Source organism: Sciurus carolinensis, chromosome 13 (genome assembly GCF_902686445.1).
Source record: "Sciurus carolinensis chromosome 13, mSciCar1.2, whole genome shotgun sequence".
Classification (NCBI taxonomy): Eukaryota; Metazoa; Chordata; class Mammalia; order Rodentia; family Sciuridae; genus Sciurus; species Sciurus carolinensis.
This window is the reverse complement of record NC_062225.1, coordinates 62,979,958-62,998,924: the sequence shown is the minus strand read 5'-3', so window position 1 is coordinate 62,998,924 and position 18,967 is coordinate 62,979,958. Positions and strand designations below refer to the sequence as shown.

The 18,967-nt window shown below is 41.2% G+C and overlaps 1 protein-coding gene across 13 annotated transcripts in view; it reads left to right on the top strand.

Moving 5' to 3' along the window:
• Positions 1-18,967, top strand: part of Arhgef33 (Rho guanine nucleotide exchange factor 33) — a 116,404-nt gene that overhangs the window by 47,198 nt on the left and 50,239 nt on the right. For 11 of the 13 annotated variants that reach the window (XM_047523082.1, XM_047523077.1, XM_047523079.1 and 8 more), the window contains 6 exons: positions 4,058-4,190; positions 5,858-5,941; positions 7,149-7,232; positions 9,233-9,381; positions 15,098-15,262; positions 16,580-17,411. In XM_047523082.1, the coding sequence (XP_047379038.1) occupies positions 4,058-4,190; positions 5,858-5,941; positions 7,149-7,232; positions 9,233-9,381; positions 15,098-15,262; positions 16,580-17,411 (1,447 nt within the window). The remainder of the gene's footprint in view (positions 1-4,057; positions 4,191-5,857; positions 5,942-7,148; positions 7,233-9,232; positions 9,382-15,097; positions 15,263-16,579; positions 17,412-18,967) is intronic. The other 2 variants (XM_047523080.1, XM_047523091.1) reach the window with 1 other exon arrangement.

Below are 18,967 nucleotides of genomic sequence, written 5' to 3'. Positions count from 1 at the left end.
TCAGGAGGCTGAGGCAGAAGGATTTTGAGTTCAAAGCCAGCCTCAGTAACATAGCAAAGCCCTAAGCAACTCAGCGAGACCCTGTCTCTAAATAAAATATTAAAAAGGGCTGGGGATGTGGCTCAGTGATTAAGCACCTCTGGGTTCAATCCCCAATACCCTGCACCCCCCACCAAAAAAAGAATAAGCAATTATAGTAAGTAACACCTGGCAAGTTTCAAACTTAGGTTCTCAGCAGGTAACAGTATAGTCTCCAGGGCCAGCGGCATCTCTGATATGTCTGTTAAGAACTTAAAGAGCAGGTTGGGGTTGTAGCTCATTGGCAAAGCACTTGCCTAACATGTGTAAGGCACTAGATTCAATCCTCAGTACCACAAGAAAATAAATAAATAAAATAAAGGGGGGCCGGGGATATAGCTCAGTTGGTAGAGTGCTTGCCTTGCAACCACAGGGCCCTGGGTTCAATCCCCTGCACCGCAAAAAATTTAAAAAAATAAAATAAAGGTATTGTGTCCATCTAAAACTAAAAATATTAAAATAAAAAAGAACTTTAAGAGCATACTACAGTGACACAGCCACATCAATTCACAATAGCTAAACTATGGAACCAACCTAGGTGCCCTACAACAGATGAATGGATAAAGAAAATGTGCTACATTTACACAATGAAATATTACTCAGTCATAAAAAAGAATGAAATTATGGTATTTGCTGGTAAATGGATGGAACTGGAGACTATCAAGCTAAGTGAAATAAGTCAGTCCTTCAAAAACCAAAGGCAGAATGTTGTCTCTGATATATGGATGCAAACCCACAACGAGAGAGGGGAAGATTAGAAGTTCTTTGGATTAGACAAAGGGGAATGAAAGGAAGAGAGAGAGGATGGGAATAGGAAAGACAGTAGAATAAATTGGACAGAACTTTCCTATCCTTATATATGAAAACATGACCAGTGTAACTCCACATCATGTATAACCACAAGAATGGGATCCTAACTGGAACAAGTTATACTTATTCTAAGTATGTATAACATGTCCAAATATACTCCACTGTCACGTATCTCTAGAAAGAACAAATCATTAAAAAAAGAACTTACAGGCATTGCTCCCTGTTGCCGTCTGCATGTCCCCATGGATCACAGGTCTCATAGAAGTACAAGGAAATCGATGTGGTGAGTCTGAGCATTACGTGGCCATTGGATAAATGACACTGGAATGACAAAACTCTTGCTCAGGTGCTCCTGTAGTACCAGGTCATATGTAAGAGTGTGTATATGTAGGTGTGCAGGTGTGTGCACCTGTGTCATGGGGCAGTGCTTCCAAAGTATAGGTAATGAATTGTAACAGTTATTAGCCCTAATGTTATACTCCTCTATCTATACTTGTTCATAGTGTAGATTTTCTATTTCCCTCTCTGCTCACTCTGTTAAGAGAGAGCAGGAAGGAAAAAAGTAAGAATTGGTAAGAAAGACTAATGTAATAAAGATGTAATAATCCAGAACAATTGAGGCAAAGGTCAATCCAAATGAATGGATAGGGGAGCCCCTAATTACGTTTTTCTGCTCCCTACCGTGCCTCCAATTTTGCTTGACTTTGCAGCTGCCAACAATCCACCCTGTCACCAAAACACAGTGCTCCTCCTATCCAAATGACTGAAGTGAGGAAATATTCCCTGACACACTCACACGTGTCTTGATTATTTTCAAGGATTATATTACTGCAAAACTGAGGGGAACATAATATAAAGTAATAAATAACAATAAGGACGACAAATGGGACACATGTAAAACTGTGACCAATAAAGAAGGTTCTGGGCTGGGCTTCACCTTCTCTCAGTGGCCACCTGGATTCTCACAGTTCCTTCCTACCACATCTGGCCATTGATTTTCCCTTCCTGACACCAACGCAGTTTATCTAACCCTCTCACCTCTCCTTCAGGGTTCTGGGAAGTTTCTAGCCTCTAGTTTTTGTTTTTGTTTTTTCGCTCTTGCTAAATACCTGCTCAGTTCACATTAATCAGATCTAAAGGTGAGTCTACCTTTCAGTGTGCCTTTGCTTTCATGTCCAAGAACCTCTTGTCTGATGTTTAGGATTAGGAAGCTTTGTATATGTGGGGACTCATCGAACAGAAGATGAAGGAAATGGAATGGAAGGGAATTGTATATTAGTCAGGATTCAGTAGAGGAACAACCAACAGGATCTATTATCTATCTATCTATCTATCTATCTATCTATCTATCTATCTATCTACCTTTCTATCCATCCATCTGATTATAAAAAGGGGATTTGTTAGATTGGCTTACAGGATCAGAAGCTGAATAGTCCCACAATGGTCAACTGTAGAGTGGAAAACTGGAGAAATCAGTAACTACTCAGTCCAAGAAGCTGGAGTCTAAGAAGAGGGACCTATGATGCAGCCCCAGTATACAACTAGAGGCCTGGAAACTCTCTGGAGACCGCTGGTCAGAGTTTGCTTTGGAAGAGTGAAGGAGCTGAAGTCCAATGTCCTCAGGGGATCTCAGCAGCCATCCAAGCACCTGCTCAAGAAGAATGAGTTTTCATCTGCATTGATTTTCTCCTTCTTCCATCCTTTTTCTATCCAGGTCCCCAGCCTATTGGACTGGACCACCTACATTCAGGGCAGGTCTCACCCTTTGGTTTGCTCTTCCACATGACAATCATCTCTGGAAATACCCTCATCGACATACCCAGAAGTCTCTTAATTTTAGGCATTTCTTAATCCAATCAAGTTGACAATCCAGGTTAACCATCATAGTTTGTATCTTTCATAGGGAGCTTGGTACCCTATTCTGGTTTGTGTGTCTTCTCTGAGTTACAGTCAAAGGGAAGTCTTTACTTAGAAATGGGTTGAAAAAAACCTCCTCTCAATCTGGTGTCCTTTCTACTTCTCTGGCAAAGTTCTGCTTGTTGGCATATCATCCCAGTTGTCCACTAATTTGCTCCCATTAGAACCTGAGGAAGTATTTAAATAAGTTCAGCTCTCAGTGACAAGTAGGCCATCACTTTCATCTTTGTTAAATCTGCTGTGTTGAAAGCACAGGGAACCTACATTCAATTTACCTGAGTCACCAAGACAGTGCAAATCCTTGCTATAGTCCAGCAAAACTCCTTTGTCCTTTGTTTGTTCTTTCCTCATTCCTATAAGGCCCCCGATTACCCCACCCTTCTCCATCCAGTCTCCTTTTTTCTTCCTCCTGTGATTCTTTTTCTATCTCTCTTTTCCACTCCATCCTTTTCTGACTTCTTTCTTTCTCCCTTCACTTCCTCTGGGGAAAAAATGAGGCATATTAAGAGGTACAGGAAAGAGATTTGAGGGTAGGAAAGAGAATCTGAAACTCCAGGGAGTAGCAGGACAGCCCTGGTCTCCAGCCTCTGCAGGCAAGACCTTGTCTTTGCCCAGCCTGACTCTTGGCAACTGAAAGAATTGGGAAAAGAGACCCTCTCATTGCCCCACAACTCCTTAAGTATTTAATTGCCAGGTTTAGACAAATTTTCCTACTTACCTAAATAGCAGTCTCCTACCTAGTAGCCAAGAATAACCAAGTGCCACCTTAGGTGCTGTCATCTACAGCACAAATTAGAATAGATTACTTGCATATTAAATTGGAAAAACTTTAAAACATCAAAAAAAGCTTTCCTTAGAATTTCCACTCTCAGGTACTATAAATAAGAGTTTACCAGGTTAACTTTAAAGAGGTCACTTGAGTGACATGCTCTTATTATTTGATCAATACCTATTTGTATAAGGGTCATCAGGAATGAGGCCTTTTTACAGTGTGAAGGTATCAGCTAAGGTATAACAAAAATTTTTTAAATCCTAAATGCTGACCTGTAACTCATAGTATTTCAGAGGACTATGAAAATGTGACATGCTGCATTTATCCCCACCCCTGCCCCCATGCTAGGGGTTGAATCCAGGGCTCGTGCATGCCAGGGAAGTGCTTACCATGTAGCCACATCCCCAGTCCCTGCATTAATGCTTGTAGGGTCTTTCTTCTCTACACCTGGCATGTGTTTCTTTCTCTGTCTGTTTCAAGCCTCTTCCCTGGATCTTTACGGTACATTGTCCAGCAGCACCTGGACTTGCTTCATGCTCTGCAGGAAAGGGTCCTGAAATGGCCACGCCAAGGAGTTCTTGGAGATTTATTTCTTAAACTAACAAATGATGAGGTAAGGCATTTTTTATCCCCCTCTATAATTTTAATTATATTAATCTGTGTCTCCCTCATCTGCTTCTCATTTTTGTAAATATTTTTTTTAGTTGTTGATGGACCTTTACTTTATTATTTATTTATTTATTTATTTATATGTGGTGCTGAGAATTGAACCCAGTGCCTCACACATGCCAGGCAAGTGCTGTACCACTGCGCCACAACCCCAGCCCAATCATCTGTCTTCTCTTAATGGAGAATCCAGAAAGAGTGAATTTCAGAACTAGAAGAACTACTGATATCTAGTCTAACTTCCTTATTCTACAATTAATTAATAAGGCTTGGAGAGACTTAAAGACTTTTCTGTAATCACCCAGCTTGCTGAGTAGTGGGATATCTGTGTGACTGGAATCCTGTTTGGTCTTCATAACTTTATTTTGTACTAGAACTGACTTCATTGAAAATGCATGTGTATGTGTATATGTGTGTAAGTATATATGATTGTATGTGCTTATGTATATATACTCATGCATATACAAATGTACATGTAAAATAAGTATATGAGTGTATATGTATATATATTTTCACACATAATTTTCATTCTTTAAAGATTTTTAAAAGTATAATGGGTGGCTACTTGTTGTGAATGTCTTTCGTTTTCACTTCCTTGGAGAAAGGGTGTTAAGTTTTGAAATTTCTGTAATGTTTTAGAAAGAAAATATGATCCATACCAAGGCTACAAACTCAAATGTCTGCAGGGTCAGATAGTGACATAAATGAAAGACGTGGGCTAAATGTATACAGTATGGACCAGTGGGAATTGCACTCAATTGCATATGTTTTACTACAAGAAATAACTGCACAGTTTTTATCCTGTTATCATTCAGGAAAAAAAGACTAGAGTTGCTAAATATGTATTTTAAGAGAAGTGAGCAATCCAGGATTTTGTGTAAATTTTTCTTATTTTTAAAATATTGTGTGGTCTACTTAAAATTGAACTGAAAATCAGTTTTTGCCTGTAATCAACCTCTGTATGTCAATGATTCTCAAATGCAGGTAACAACACAATGTTTACAAATTATTTAGTTGTATAGAAGAAAGTAGGGATAATGCTGTTTCTCCAATATCACTTTCACTTGTTTGTATTCACTGTGATTTCTGGGGCTAAGAATTGTTATATCTATGGGAATATTGCTTTGGAAACCATGTTTTCCTAAGGGGAAATTGTAAAGGTGAATATGCAGTTGAAAATATGCAGGTAGTTGAAAATATTGAGAACCACTGGTCTAGATAATATGAGGAGGGTTGGGCAAAGTTTTTATTTGGATGTAGATAATTAAATAAAAATGAATTATAAAAACAGAATAAGCATCTTTATCATTTAACAATTTAAAAATACTTTTTTTCAGTTTTAAGACCCTCATTCTGCCCTTAGCTTATTATTTCACTGTCATTGAGGTAGGGCTATTGAGTTTTGGTTCCCCAATTGTGGTGATGTTTATACTAAAACCAAAAAGATTTATGAAAAAGATAAACATAAACTTCCAAAAGACATTAAAGAACATATGAAATGAATGATTAAAAGAATCTTTGCAAAGTACTCCTTTTCACTATACATAGCTTTATAAATATATCATCATTCCTGTTTTGAGGTTCTTACCATGCATTTTTGTTTTTGTTTTAAAGAATAACTTCTTGGATTATTATGTTGCCTATCTGAGGGATTTGCCTGAATGCATCTCATTGGTTCATGTTGTTGTTCTGAAGGAGGTAAGTTAACTCTATTAACTTGTGCTGTTTTTTTTTTTTTTTTTTACTGGCACAACATCTATGCAATGTTGCTGTTCCACCCAGTCAATATAGCACGTATACTCTGGACCTGTTTTCCAGGTTAAGGGAATGCCTAAACAGAGTCACTGACACACTTCCTGGGGCTTACAGAACCTACTCAAGGTCACTGCTGTTGCTTTGGTCCTTGCCCTGCTTTATTGGTCCTCTGTTCCACTCCATTGGAACTATAGGCAAAGTAAATAGGTGTTCTAGAACTCATCAGGCTGCAGCTTTTATGCTGTGTGTGTGTGTGTGTGTGTGTGTGTGTGTGTGTGTGTGTCTGTATGTGTTTCAGGTTTGGAAGATGTGTGTGTGTGTGTGTTTCAGGTTTGGAAGATGTGAATCTCCATATTAAATTCAAATCATCATTTGTCAGTTTATAAGATCATAAAGTGACTGTAGTTAGGTTGCTTTAAGCACTACTGCTGTGGTGATATATGAGGTGATCAATAAGCATGTATATGTATATAACACTTCTGTTTATTTTAGGTCACTAGGAAAAAACAGTATCAGAAGTCCCAAAGCTGAGAGTTAATCAAGTCTCACAAGAGATAAGAGGCTCTGTCTTGCTTTCTACTTCAAACTCCTCACCCCTACTCCCAACCTAGTGTAATGACTATCACAAGTTAGCATTAAGCAAATGTCTGGGAAGGAGAAAGGAAGGGAAGAAAAGGCACACAGAGAAATTCCAACATATTTTCAGCTTCCAGACCAAATGACCAATTTCTAATCACATTTCCCTCCCACTCTCATGAGACTCTAAGCCACCCTTACAGCCTGTTAGTAAACCATTGTAATGATTACTTGCTGGAGAACCTTAATGAATTAATTGAACTCAAATATAATTTAAGTGCCCATTTCTATCTAGTTCTGTACTAAGATGGAAATGGGGAAGGAAAATGTAGTTTGGAAATTTAAGTGGATTCCAAAGACATGTATGATATGCTCCCTGCTGAAGAAGAGTTGTCTTCTTGGGCATGTCCCTGGACATGTGGCTTTCTCAATGAATGATCAATGCTTCATGGTGATCTTTGGAAAGAGAATGCTCTGGGCATAAATCCTTTCTTCTCTGGTGCAACTGACTCTGGGGTTCTGCCGCCAGAGCTGGAGGAACACTGAAGAATGATTCCACCTTTCTTTCATTCAGGGTGATGAAGAGATTAAATCTGACATCTACACACTGTTTTTTCACATAGTCCAGCGGATCCCTGAATATCTGATACATCTGCAGGTAAGCGTGACTAGGCGAGCCATCAAATTGATTCTCATACTGAACTATTATTTTTGGCTTCCAACTTATACTGTAAAGGCTCAAGAGAGCATTACTATTTCTAAGTGTTTACAAAGCTTAGATTGTTATGACTACCCCATAACTCATCATACTCTATGGTATAAGCTAAAAGTCTCTATCTTCAAATATATCTTGAATCATGATGCCTGCCTTTGAGTTTTATCTTTATTTACTAGTGATGTCACCCTGTGGTGGTCCAGGATCCAAGCACATACTCAGTGCCATCCGCTTTGGCTCTACAGTCATCTAAATGTCATCTTCTGGGGTCTAAATTTCTATTTAACCTGCCCACTTGATTGCTATCCTGATTACTTTTACTTGGCTCAAGTCAAAGGTTTTATTTTACAGTGCTTATACTTTATTTCACAGAAGAGGCATGAAGAAGCTGATGAGCTGACTTCTTCATATTGAAGAAAGTTTGAGGCATATTGGAGGAAGTACAGCTGAGAGACTTACCAGCCTCTTATTAGTCCCTCTTCTTCCAACCACCCATCTGTTCTCGTTTAACTGCTGACTGGTCTTTGAAGTAATTCAGCAAAAGTACCTTAGAAATACTTGTGATTAATCTTAGATGGAAGCAGTCCATTGAGAAGTCAGTTGACATTGAGAAGATTTTTTAATTGTGTATGACTTTAAGTCCATATCATTTTCTCACAATAATTATCTTATTCTTTCAAGAATCTCATAGGATAGGAATCATTGTTAACCATTTTTTAGATGAGGATATGGAGGGCCAAAGAAGTAATATGCCTAAATTCAAATCTAGTGGTGAAAAACTAGGTTCAGGTCTTACAAGTATTAGAATATGGTTAATAATCCCTAGTTCAGGTCTTACAAGTATTAGAATATGGTTAATAATCCATAGTTCTATCCTGTGATTTAAGTCCAAAGGCTTCCTCTATTACTTACTAAATGTGTGATCTAGTGAAGATCACTTAGTTTCTCTGTACCCCCAATTTCCTTATTTGTTAAATAGAGGTAGTAATTATACCTAACTAGGTTGTGGTAAAAATTAAACAGGGTAATATATGTAAATGGCTTAGTTCCTAACAACAATAAGTATTAAACCAATGTTAGCTTTAGCAAAGTCAAGTCACATGCACCTACCATAGCACAATAAGTATATCAGTACATTTGGTGTTACTATACCAAAATACCTGAGGCTAGAAACTTTATAAAGGAAAGAGGTTTATTTGGGCTCATGGTTTTGGAGGTCCAAGAGCACTGTGCTGATATTAGCTTCTGGTGAGGGCCTCATAGCAGATAGTGTCACATGGTGGTCTTACAAGTATTAGAATATACAGGAATGAGGATCCCAAGGTTTGTGAGAGGAAGCAGGGTGAGGAGCGTGGGTCCAGGCTTACTTATAACAACTCACTCTCATGAGAACTAAAAATCTTCATAAGACCAGCATTAATCCCTTCAAGAATGTGGTCATCACCCAATCACATCTCACTAAGCCCCACCTCTCAAAGGTCCTACCATCTTTTAATACGACTCTGTCAAGCTTCCAGAACATGAATCCATAGGGAACAAACAATAGCAGCAAGCAGTGTAATAGGAGGGACTACCAGGCCAGGTGTGATGTAATCATCCATCCACCACCCACCTCCACCTGCCTAACGTTCTCATCAGTAGTCTGACTCATTTGAATTAAGACATTAATTATAGTGATTGTTAGAATGCCTCTGTTATCCCAGAGAACTGATAAGTAGATCCTTCTAACTTTCCAGGTGGAACTGTAAGGACTTATTTTCCCTTGGAATCGGGAACAGAGAACAGCAAATTTGACTTTCCCGCATAATAGATGGGTCATATGTATTATTGTTGTTTTGACTAAATGGTTCAAACTTACAATAGATCCAGGGTAAGATGCAGAAGAGACAAAACAACTTTTCCTTCTACTTAAACAATGTTGCTTCCATTTTCTCTCTGTGCAGAATGTTCTGAAGTTCACAGAGCAGGAACACCCTGACTATTACCTACTACTGGTGTGCGTTCAGCGTCTCCGAGTATTCATCTCACACTACACCCTGCTGTTTCAGTGCAATGAAGATTTGCTTATTCAGAAACGGAAAAAGCTCAAGAAGTAAGTTTCTGATGGTACAATCGGAAAGGTCTGTCAAAGGGTTCTGAGAATAGGTGATGTAGACCAGTCAATGTAGCTATCTGTCACAAGTAACCACATTGTGTGTTATGTGGCTGAGGTAGAAGGAGAGATGCCCAGGCAGGTACAGGAGGGAGACACCTGTAACTGTGGAAATTACTTTAGAAAATGAGCATTTTCACTCTAATGCTCTCTCACGTTAACCACCTAAAAAACAGTTGTTTCCCTAAACTTCTCAGGTACAAAGTTGCAGTTTAAGGGTGAGAAGATGGTTTCCTGCATTAATCTAACAAACATTATCTGAGCCCCTGTTGTTTGAGGTACTGTTCTACACACTGAATACATTGCAATGAACAAAATGGTCAGAAATCCCTGCCATATGGAGCTTATTTTTTAGAGTTGGACAGTGAACAAATAAGTTAGATATTAATAAGTGCTATGGATGAAAGTAAAGCAAGTGATGTGAGGAGGAGTTTGAATAGATTTCACAATGTGAAGAAACAGAAGGTTTGATTAGAGAACATCTGGGCTCCAGAGCTTCCTGATGACCTGGATTTCCTTCAATCTTATCCCAACCCACCTGAAGGAAAATAGAATTATTTGTCAGGCTTCTGATCAGAAAAGGTGCTCTTTTAAGCCAGGGGTCCTCTACTAGAAGGTCTCTCTATACCATCCCCTGCCCCCAGTCTCTTTTCAGCCAGTTAATCAACATCCATACTTGGGCACAGCTACCAGCTTGTACCCCAGTATGTAAGCAACCTGGTTTTAGAGGGCCCTGGAGAAAGAGAAACCCTCACTGTCGCGCTCCCCGCCCGCAGAGAGACACGACACCTGGTTCTTTTCAGCCCTTTTATTGCGCGCACCCCCATCCTCTCAGTTCTTTCTTTGTTCTCTCTCTTTGAGGAACTTACACTCCAATATATACAGTACTGTAACCAATCAGCCTTTGAGCACGAGGGGAGAGCATGAACAGATACAGGCAGTAAATGCAGACATGCAGTGATCATGCACTGTCCACGAGGGAACTCAACCAATCCCTGGAACTTCCTCAAAATGATGTCAGTTGTTTGTGCAAAAGCCAACCATACTGGCAGCCTGCCAAGTGCCATCTTGGATACGCATCTAAGTAAGCCAAGCCAGCTATGCCACACCCAGGCAGCCAAGCCACACCCAGGGCCAGGGGTCCGCGGTGCCCCGACAGTTCCCCCTTTTTTCTTTTACAAGAAAAAGGCTCGGGACCGTGCCTGTCTTAGGCGGAGTGGTCGACCACCGTCCTTACCCGTCATTGGATAACTGCAGAGCATGCTACAGCTCCTGTCTTAGGTTGGTACAGTGTCACCTCCTTCCTTACCCATCTTTGACTACCGGTCCAGCATCGAGAGCCATACTTGTGGGGAACTGCCGGCCTCTAGGGCAGTCATGGCCTGATGAAAAATAATCTGGTCCATCTGTTGGGTGGCTCGTAGTTGTACAACCAGGCGGGTGAGGAAAAAGATACCAAAGAGGAGTAAAAACCCCAAAGTGCCAAGGCTTGCCCACTGTTTACAAAATTGAAAGCAGAAGAAAACCATTTAGCCAGCTCAGACATAGAAGCAATTTGTACCCTAGTAGAATTAACTTTGACAATTTTAGCCCTAAGTCGTGAGGTAAGATTATCAAATTGAGACGACCAAGTAGAAGTAAGATAGGCTGACAATTTTTTAGATAACCCAGCTGCGGTGCTGGAATTATCATATACAATGGGGGTAGCACAAACAGCTCTTAAAGAGTAAACACATCCCAGTCCCAAAAGTTCTTGTAATATGTCCACTTGTTCTTGTAGTAAGTCCACTCTTTGATTTATAAGGAGTATGTCTGCTGTTAGATGTTGGTTTAGGGTCTCTTTAGTCTGTAAGGCTGCAGCTGTATTTTCGGCCAAGTGATTGACTGTTGTTGCTGTAGGTATGGCAGTTGCTACTGCTGCTGTTGCAGAAACCACTATTGTAGTGACCATAGCCGCTGTGATGCCAAATTCTCTCCTGTTTCTTGATAGTAACACTGGCAATTCTGTATCTGTAACAGAGACTGGGACTGGTAGGAAGGTAGGAACACACATTAAGTCTGCCAGCAGGAACCTAGAAGCATTTTAACATTGAGAGATAGCACAAATTTGAAGTACAATTGAGAGAAGCAGTTGTTTTGTTACATAGTTGAACTGTTCCTCCTAAGAGACTAAAAAGAGGTTGTAAGTTAGTTTATTCCGTGGAAACACACAAACTGAGCCGCAGCTCCAGTAAAGCACCAGGTTACCCTTATTACCCAGAGTTAAAAAACCCCAAACAAAGAGACAAAGAGAAAGTTTATCTTTAGGGGACCTGAAGGTCTCCTCTATTCCCCCTTTTTGTTTATAAAGAGTATTTTTGAGGGTGAGATGTGTATGTTCAACAATACCTTGTTTTTGTGGGTTATAAGGTACATTTGTGGTTAGAGTTATTTTAATTTTAGTGAGGAATTGGTTCTTACCAATTTTAGTTTTTAAAGAAAAATTAAGACTTTATAACGTAGTACAATCTTTAACAGTTGCTTAACCATAATTGTATAAACCCCTATTTTTAAGACAATTGTTCTAAAGAATAAAACTTAAGAGACACAAAGTTAAGAGTAAATTAGTGTTTCTAAGAAATCCTTGTCATTTTACCATGTCATTTTACCATATAGATTAAACTTTGGCTTATATCAGAACATTAGTATTTCACCTTAGGAAAAACCTTAAATAGCTTTAGCTGTCTCACATACACACAACCAACTTAGTTACACACAGACTTGTTGAAACTTGCCCTTTATTACACACAGACTTTCTTATCCAGAAACATTTTCTTTTCCTTTTTATTAAATATATTTCCAAATCTAGAACCTTTTATTTTCTCTTTCCTATCTGTTGACCCCTTTTTGTTTACATTCTGATACAACTCTTATGAAATTTCTGAATTTAGATAAATCACTCTATTTTAATAAGATTAAATATTCTGTTATTTATAGTACTCTTAATTGAAACACAGTTGAAACTTTTGGGACCCTTTATATATAGAATTCCACTTGTTAGGACATAACTTTTAGTAACCTTGTTTTTAGTTTAGTGATGACACAAAGCAATTTTAAACCCTTTTATTTACCAACCTATGAAAGCACCAATAATGTTTAAGTATGTTACCCCATGTAATTTAAGGAGTTAAAAGTACTTGATGTTATTTAACAATTAGCATTTCAACTTTGTAAATTAACCAGACGTCTCTACAAACACATTTGAGTAATCCCATACATGTTAACTCCAATTTATTTATTTTATAAAAACCAAGATATCAGACAAGTGTCCTGAACAGGATCTGCTGCCTCTTTCCTGTTGAAGAAAAGTCCTAGAAGCAATTGATATTAGACATATTATTAACATCAATATTTTATTAGCTTAACCACCTAGAGAGTTGTGAGTTATTTTTTAAAGACATTTTACTTTTATTAGTTTACCCAATTTAAATTGAACCCTTTTAAATCACGTGAATAAAAGTATTTGGATCCATTTTTAAATTTTAATTTTAAGAGCGCTCAGTATTGACGCAGACAAAACATGACATTAGACAGCACAACATAACACATAACACAAAATCAAAGGCCTTGTAACTTTATAGGTAAATGTTCATTGCAATGAAACAGATGTTCAAAAACTTCAGTTGAATAAAAAATAGAACTGATTAAAAATAAAATCATTAACCTAGGTATGTAGGATCAAAATTATGAGCTCAAAAATACAGCATTAAAGAAAAAACAAAACAAAACAAGAATCCTGGAAAATGAATTACTTCTGTGTAGCGGCCCAGGAGTTTAAAACGAACACCTTTTTTTTTCTTTTTCTTTTTTTTTTTTTCTTTTTTTCTTATCTTCAGACTACCCCCCTTTTCTCCTTGAGACGCTGTAGTTACATTCCAATGTGGCTTCAGCAAGGCCAGGCAGGGGGAGGGAGGATTACCCAGGACTTTTTAACCCTTTTTTACCTGGTTGAGAAATCAGGTTAGGTTTGAATGCAGAAAATCACAAAACATTATTTTTTAAGGAATGGAGCTGCTGAGCTCTCTGCCTAGGGGGACCCTCCCCTAAACTGATTTTCCTCTTTCTAACAAGTTGTTCCTTACACCCACTTTTATTTTTATTTTTGTTTGTCCCTGATCTTATTGACGCCCTTTTTGATGTTTTAGACCTTTTCTCTTATATTTTCTCCAAAACCTGACTGCCCTCAGTCAGAGGCTCCACAAAAGAGTGTTTTTTAACTATTGCCCACAGGTCTCGAGTCTTCACCGGTGTCAATGTCATCATTAATAGGGCGCTTAGACTGCATTGTTAGCTTCCCAAATGTCCTTTCTAGCTCCCCCCCTGAAAATTCCTCTTTTGAATCTTTCCCTTCTGAGTTATTATTTCTTTCTGAGTTCTGAGAACAGAACCGTTTCTCTTTAATCTCTTCTAAAACCTGACTTCCCTCTTCCAGGGGTCCCTTTAGATTTTGTTTATCTTTATGTTGTAAGCAAGATTTAATCAGGGACCAAATGGCTAAAGTTCCAACAGGTAACAGCTTTTGCTTTTTTGTTATGCGTAGATCCTCTCCCAGGTGCTTCCACTGAGGAATATTTAACAACCCTTTATCTAAAAACCACGGAGAGACCTTTTTTATGGTATCAAGGAATGCTCAAGCTGTTCTGCCTTCAGCGGCGTTCGTGATTCCCCAACAACTCCCTAAGAGGCTGCTGCATTCCAGTCCCAGACAGTTCTGTTCCTATGATTAAATCTTACAGCACTAAGAGCTTCAAGCACACAAACAAGCCACGCAATTGATGTAACAAAGACACTTACTACACAGAAAATCTACTATCACTTTATACACACAGATAACATAAAACCCCTTGGCTAGTCACTGTTCCGTGAACTTTTATAGCTAGTCGCTGCACCGCGAACCTTTATAACTAGTCGCTGCTCCGCGAACCTTTATAACTAGTCGCTGTTCCGCGAACTTTTATGGCTAGTCGCTGCACCGCGAACTTTAACTAGTTGCTTTTCCGCGAACTTTTAAGGCCTTTTTACTGTTTAATTTACTTTATCAAATACTTATCTTATACTTACTCTAGAGTTATCTTTAGGGCTCCCGGGTCTCGGCACCATCTGTCGCGCTCCCCGCCCCCAGAGAGACACGACACCTGGTTCTTTTCAGCCCTTTTATTGCGCGCACCCCCATCCTCTCAGTTCTTTCTTTGTTCTCTCTCTTTGAGGAACTTACACTCCAATATATACAGTACTGTAACCAATCAGCCTTTGAGCACGAGGGGAGAGCATGAACAGATACAGGCAGTAAATGCAGACATGCAGTGATCATGCACTGTCCACGAGGGAACTCAACCAATTCCTGGAACTTCCTCAAAATGATGTCAGTTGTTTGTGCAAAAGCCAACCATACTGGCAGCCTGCCAAGTGCCATCTTGGATACGCATCTAAGTAAGCCAAGCCAGCTATGCCACACCCAGGCAGCCAAGCCACACCCAGGGCCAGGGGTCCGCGGTGCCCCGACACCTCACAGCAAGCATTATCTGAGAGACATTTCCTTCTTGGCATAATGTGTGTGTTCAGAGAGCCACTTTCCCCATGTACAACAACCTGAGAATCATTACTTCTATCCTGTTAGGTCATCCATGGCGAAGCTGTACAAAGGGCTGGCTTCCCAGTGTGCAAATGCTGGCCAAGATGCTTCTCCCACTGCAGGCCCTGAGGCTGTCCGAGATGGTGGGATCCACTCAGAAGAGATTCTGCAGCCCTACCCATCTGCTCCCAGTTCTGGCCCCACTGTCACGTAAGCACCTATTGATGTGGAAAGGTCGATGGCAATGCCCTTGGTCCCAGGCAGGTTGTGTGGGTTAGTACGCTGGTCTAGATAGAAGCATGATCTCCAGAACTCTTCCATCCTCCTTACCCCATCAGGCCTACCTGTGAGAGCTAAGTAGTTGACCAGATGCTTGGATCCAAAAGAAAGACACTAATTTTAAGTGGCTGGCCTAGAGTGGGAATAGAGGCAGAAAGTGGAAATTTACTTTGTGGATTATTCCAACTCTTGAGTCAGTAATAAAAGCTTTTTATCTTCCTTGAAGCGCAACAAATAAGAGCCCCCAAATGAAATCTCTAGCAATTTATCCCAGATTGAACAACATGGGTATCATTACACTGCAAAGAAAATAAAAGTCAGTAACAATCTTCAAAAGTAAAAGAGTCAGGTCAAGATTTCATTTCACTATTTCTTTTCACATCTATAAATGTGAGACCTATTTTAATTTTAACATTACCAAAGTAAGATACTCTGGTGTTAGCACTTGCATTTTTATTCCTGAGGTAAGAATTTAAATATGAATTAATTAGCAGAATAACTACTTTGAATCAGTGTGGAGTAGACCATTTACATCCGTCTGTCAACTAAAGCAAAACTGGAAAGTCCCATCTGATGGGTATGCTATACTACATTATAAACTATGTAAATTATTCACTGTCCATGATCCCCCCAACCAAAAAAAACATCCATGACATTGGGCATATTCAGAGTGGTAGCTCTTAAAACAGTATTGATGCTTTGTGGGTGGAAGTTTGGGCTTACTTATGTAGCATGCATGACAGCCATAAAATCTTTGAATAGTATAAAAAATTTAAACTTACACAAGTACAAGGAACCCCATATGCCACCATCCACAACAGTTATCAAGACATGCCACATTTACTTCATCTCGGAATATACTTGTTTTTTAAGTGTGAAGATCCATGGGTCGGACAAAAGTTGAATTTCCATTATTTTGTATTCGTCAACTAGGGCAAGAAAGGATAGAACGTTTTAAAAGTGATGCCTTGGGACACTGATTGGTGGTGGGAGGGTCAGAACTTCCACAAGGGGAGTGAAAATGGGCCACCTCCACGCAGTGCCTCGTGCCTTTGAGGGGCCCGGGCATCCGTTTCCTCGATGTCATTTCTACTCTTACACTTGGGGACAGAGGTTCCTGGGAATTATTCGGTTGAAGTTTGTGGAGCTTAGCAGGCACCTGGGACGGGAAGGGGGAGTCGTTACCAGCGAGGGGCTAGCACGAATAAGCAATAAGCGCACCTCTTCTGTATTGTTTCCCCTTTAAAGACACCTCATGCCCCCTGCGAAGAAAGGCCAACAGCAGCAAAGCATGATGGAGAGCATGCAGCCCGGGAAGCCCAGCGACTGGGAGATGGAGGGCAGAAAGCACGAGAGGCCCGAGAGCCTGCTGGCGCCGGCGCAGTTCTGTGCGGCCGAGCAGGACGTGAAGGCGCTCGCCGGGCCCCTGCAGGCCATCCCCGAGATGGACTTCGAGCCCTCTCCCGCCGAGCCGCTGGGCAACGTGGAGCGCTCCCTGCGCGCCCCCGCCGAGCTGCTGCCCGACGCCCGCGGCTTCGTGCCGGCGGGCTACGAGGAGTTCGAGTACGGCGGCGAGATCTTCGCGCTGCCTGCGCCCTACGACGAGGAGCCCTTCCAGGCCCCGGCCCTCTTCGAGAACTGCTCGCCGGCCTCTTCCGAGTCCAGCCTGGACATCTGTTTCCTGCGTCCCGTCAGCTTCGCCATGGAGGCCGAGCGGCCCGAGCACGCGCTGCAGCCGCTGCCCAAGAGCGCCACGTCGCCGGCGAGCAGCAGCGGCGCCTACAAGCTGGAGGCGGCGGCGCAAGCGCAGGCGCACGGCAAGGCCAAGCCGCTGAGCCGCTCGCTCAAGGAGTTCCCGCGCACGCCGCCCGCCGAGGGCGTGGCCCCGCGCCTCTACAGCACGCGCAGCAGCAGCGGCGGCCGCGCGCCGCTCAAGGCCGAGCGCGCCGAGCGCGCCGAGCGAGCAGTGCAGCCCCACAGCTCGGCCGCCGGCGCCGCAGTACCCCGCGGCGCGCCGCGAACCTTCTTCCCCCAACAGAGGTCCCAAAGCGAAAAACAGACCTATTTGGAAGTAAGGAGGGTAAAGTAAAACCGAACCGAAACCCACAGCGCCGGCGACCCCGGGCCTAGATCTACAGGGGCAGCCCGAAGTCCCCTAGCGAGGAGGGAAGTGGGGTGAGGCCAGGCTAGGGACTCGGAAGTCGCCTGCCCCTGTGAAAGGCTCGTGCCTCGGTGGCCTGAAAGGCTAGTGGCAGCACCCGTTCCGTGGTACAGAACACAGAGCATGTCACACAAGTGCATGTGTGAGGGCAGAGAAGACCTCTACTCTTTAGATCTACGTTGTCTCCATATTTCTTTGTCTTTCTCCCGCCACTCTCTTCCTCTCTCCTCTCTCTCTGAAAGGGTTAGGGGTAATGTCATTCTCCTTACGCTGTGGCACCTTAGAGTTGTACTTTTTTCACAACATTGCACGCAAGGCCTGGCTTGTCTTTCTTCCTCTGCCTGTTAGGAACCCCTCCTTGTTTAAAAGGTGAAGATGTTGAAGACCATGTGCCAGTTACTCTAATCCCTGCTCCCAGTATCCTTGTTTGTAGTTAGGGAGGAGGCAAGTTGCCCTATTTGGGGGTTTTGAGAAGTTTGCTGCAAAGCGAATTCATTTCTGCTTGCTTTCCTTTAATTAGAAAAGGGTGTCACATTATTTGTATTGTATGGGACACGGACGTCCCATCATAATCAAAGAAGAATTGACTCGAAAAACACCTTCTGCTTGCCTTGCATGCACAAGACCCTGGGTTCAGTCCCCAGCAACACACACACACACACACACACACACACACACAAAACAAACAAACAAACGAAACCCACCTTCTTTGGTCTCAATGAACGTTGAGGCATTTTGATGCCTATCCTTGGTGTCTGCAAGCCTTTGGGCATTGAAAACTGTTTAAATACATGTCCATGAAAGGACATGTATTTCCTGAGAAATTGCTTAATTTCTTAATGTGATTGAAACAGGCAATTTCTGATTAGGCAGAAAGTAACAACTTTCACCTGTGCCACCCATCCATTCCATTTATTCTCATCTTCAAGTGCGGACAGATTGATGCTCAGTGACTCCTTTCATTAATTATCAAAACAAACAAACAAAAAAAACTAAGTGCCTGCCTTGCTCTAATCTTTATGCTCATTGCTAAGTATTCAGAAATAAACAACATCTAAGTTCTGTCCTCCAGGATTACTAACATAGTGTAGGAGTAAGACACAAATACACATAATTATGATAGACTGTGGGAGCCTACAGGAGGAGTATCTAAAAGTTCTTGGTATGATGGTGGTCAGGAAAGCCTTCCTAGATACATTGGGTGTCTGAATTAGATTTGAAAAGTTACCTAGAAGTTGGGTGGGGGAAATCTGAGGTAGTCAGACGTGAAAAAAGTAATTAGTATAGTCTATACTGTTAAAAATGTTTTCATTTCACATGTTCATAAAATGTTTTTTCCTAGTTGATGTGTGAAAATTGGGGGTTCAACAACTGCCAAGTAAAAACCATTAATCAGAAACAACAAGTAATATATCAGAGAAATGATGAGTAATATATTTGTGACTGTTTAACAGACATACCAAATAACAATATAT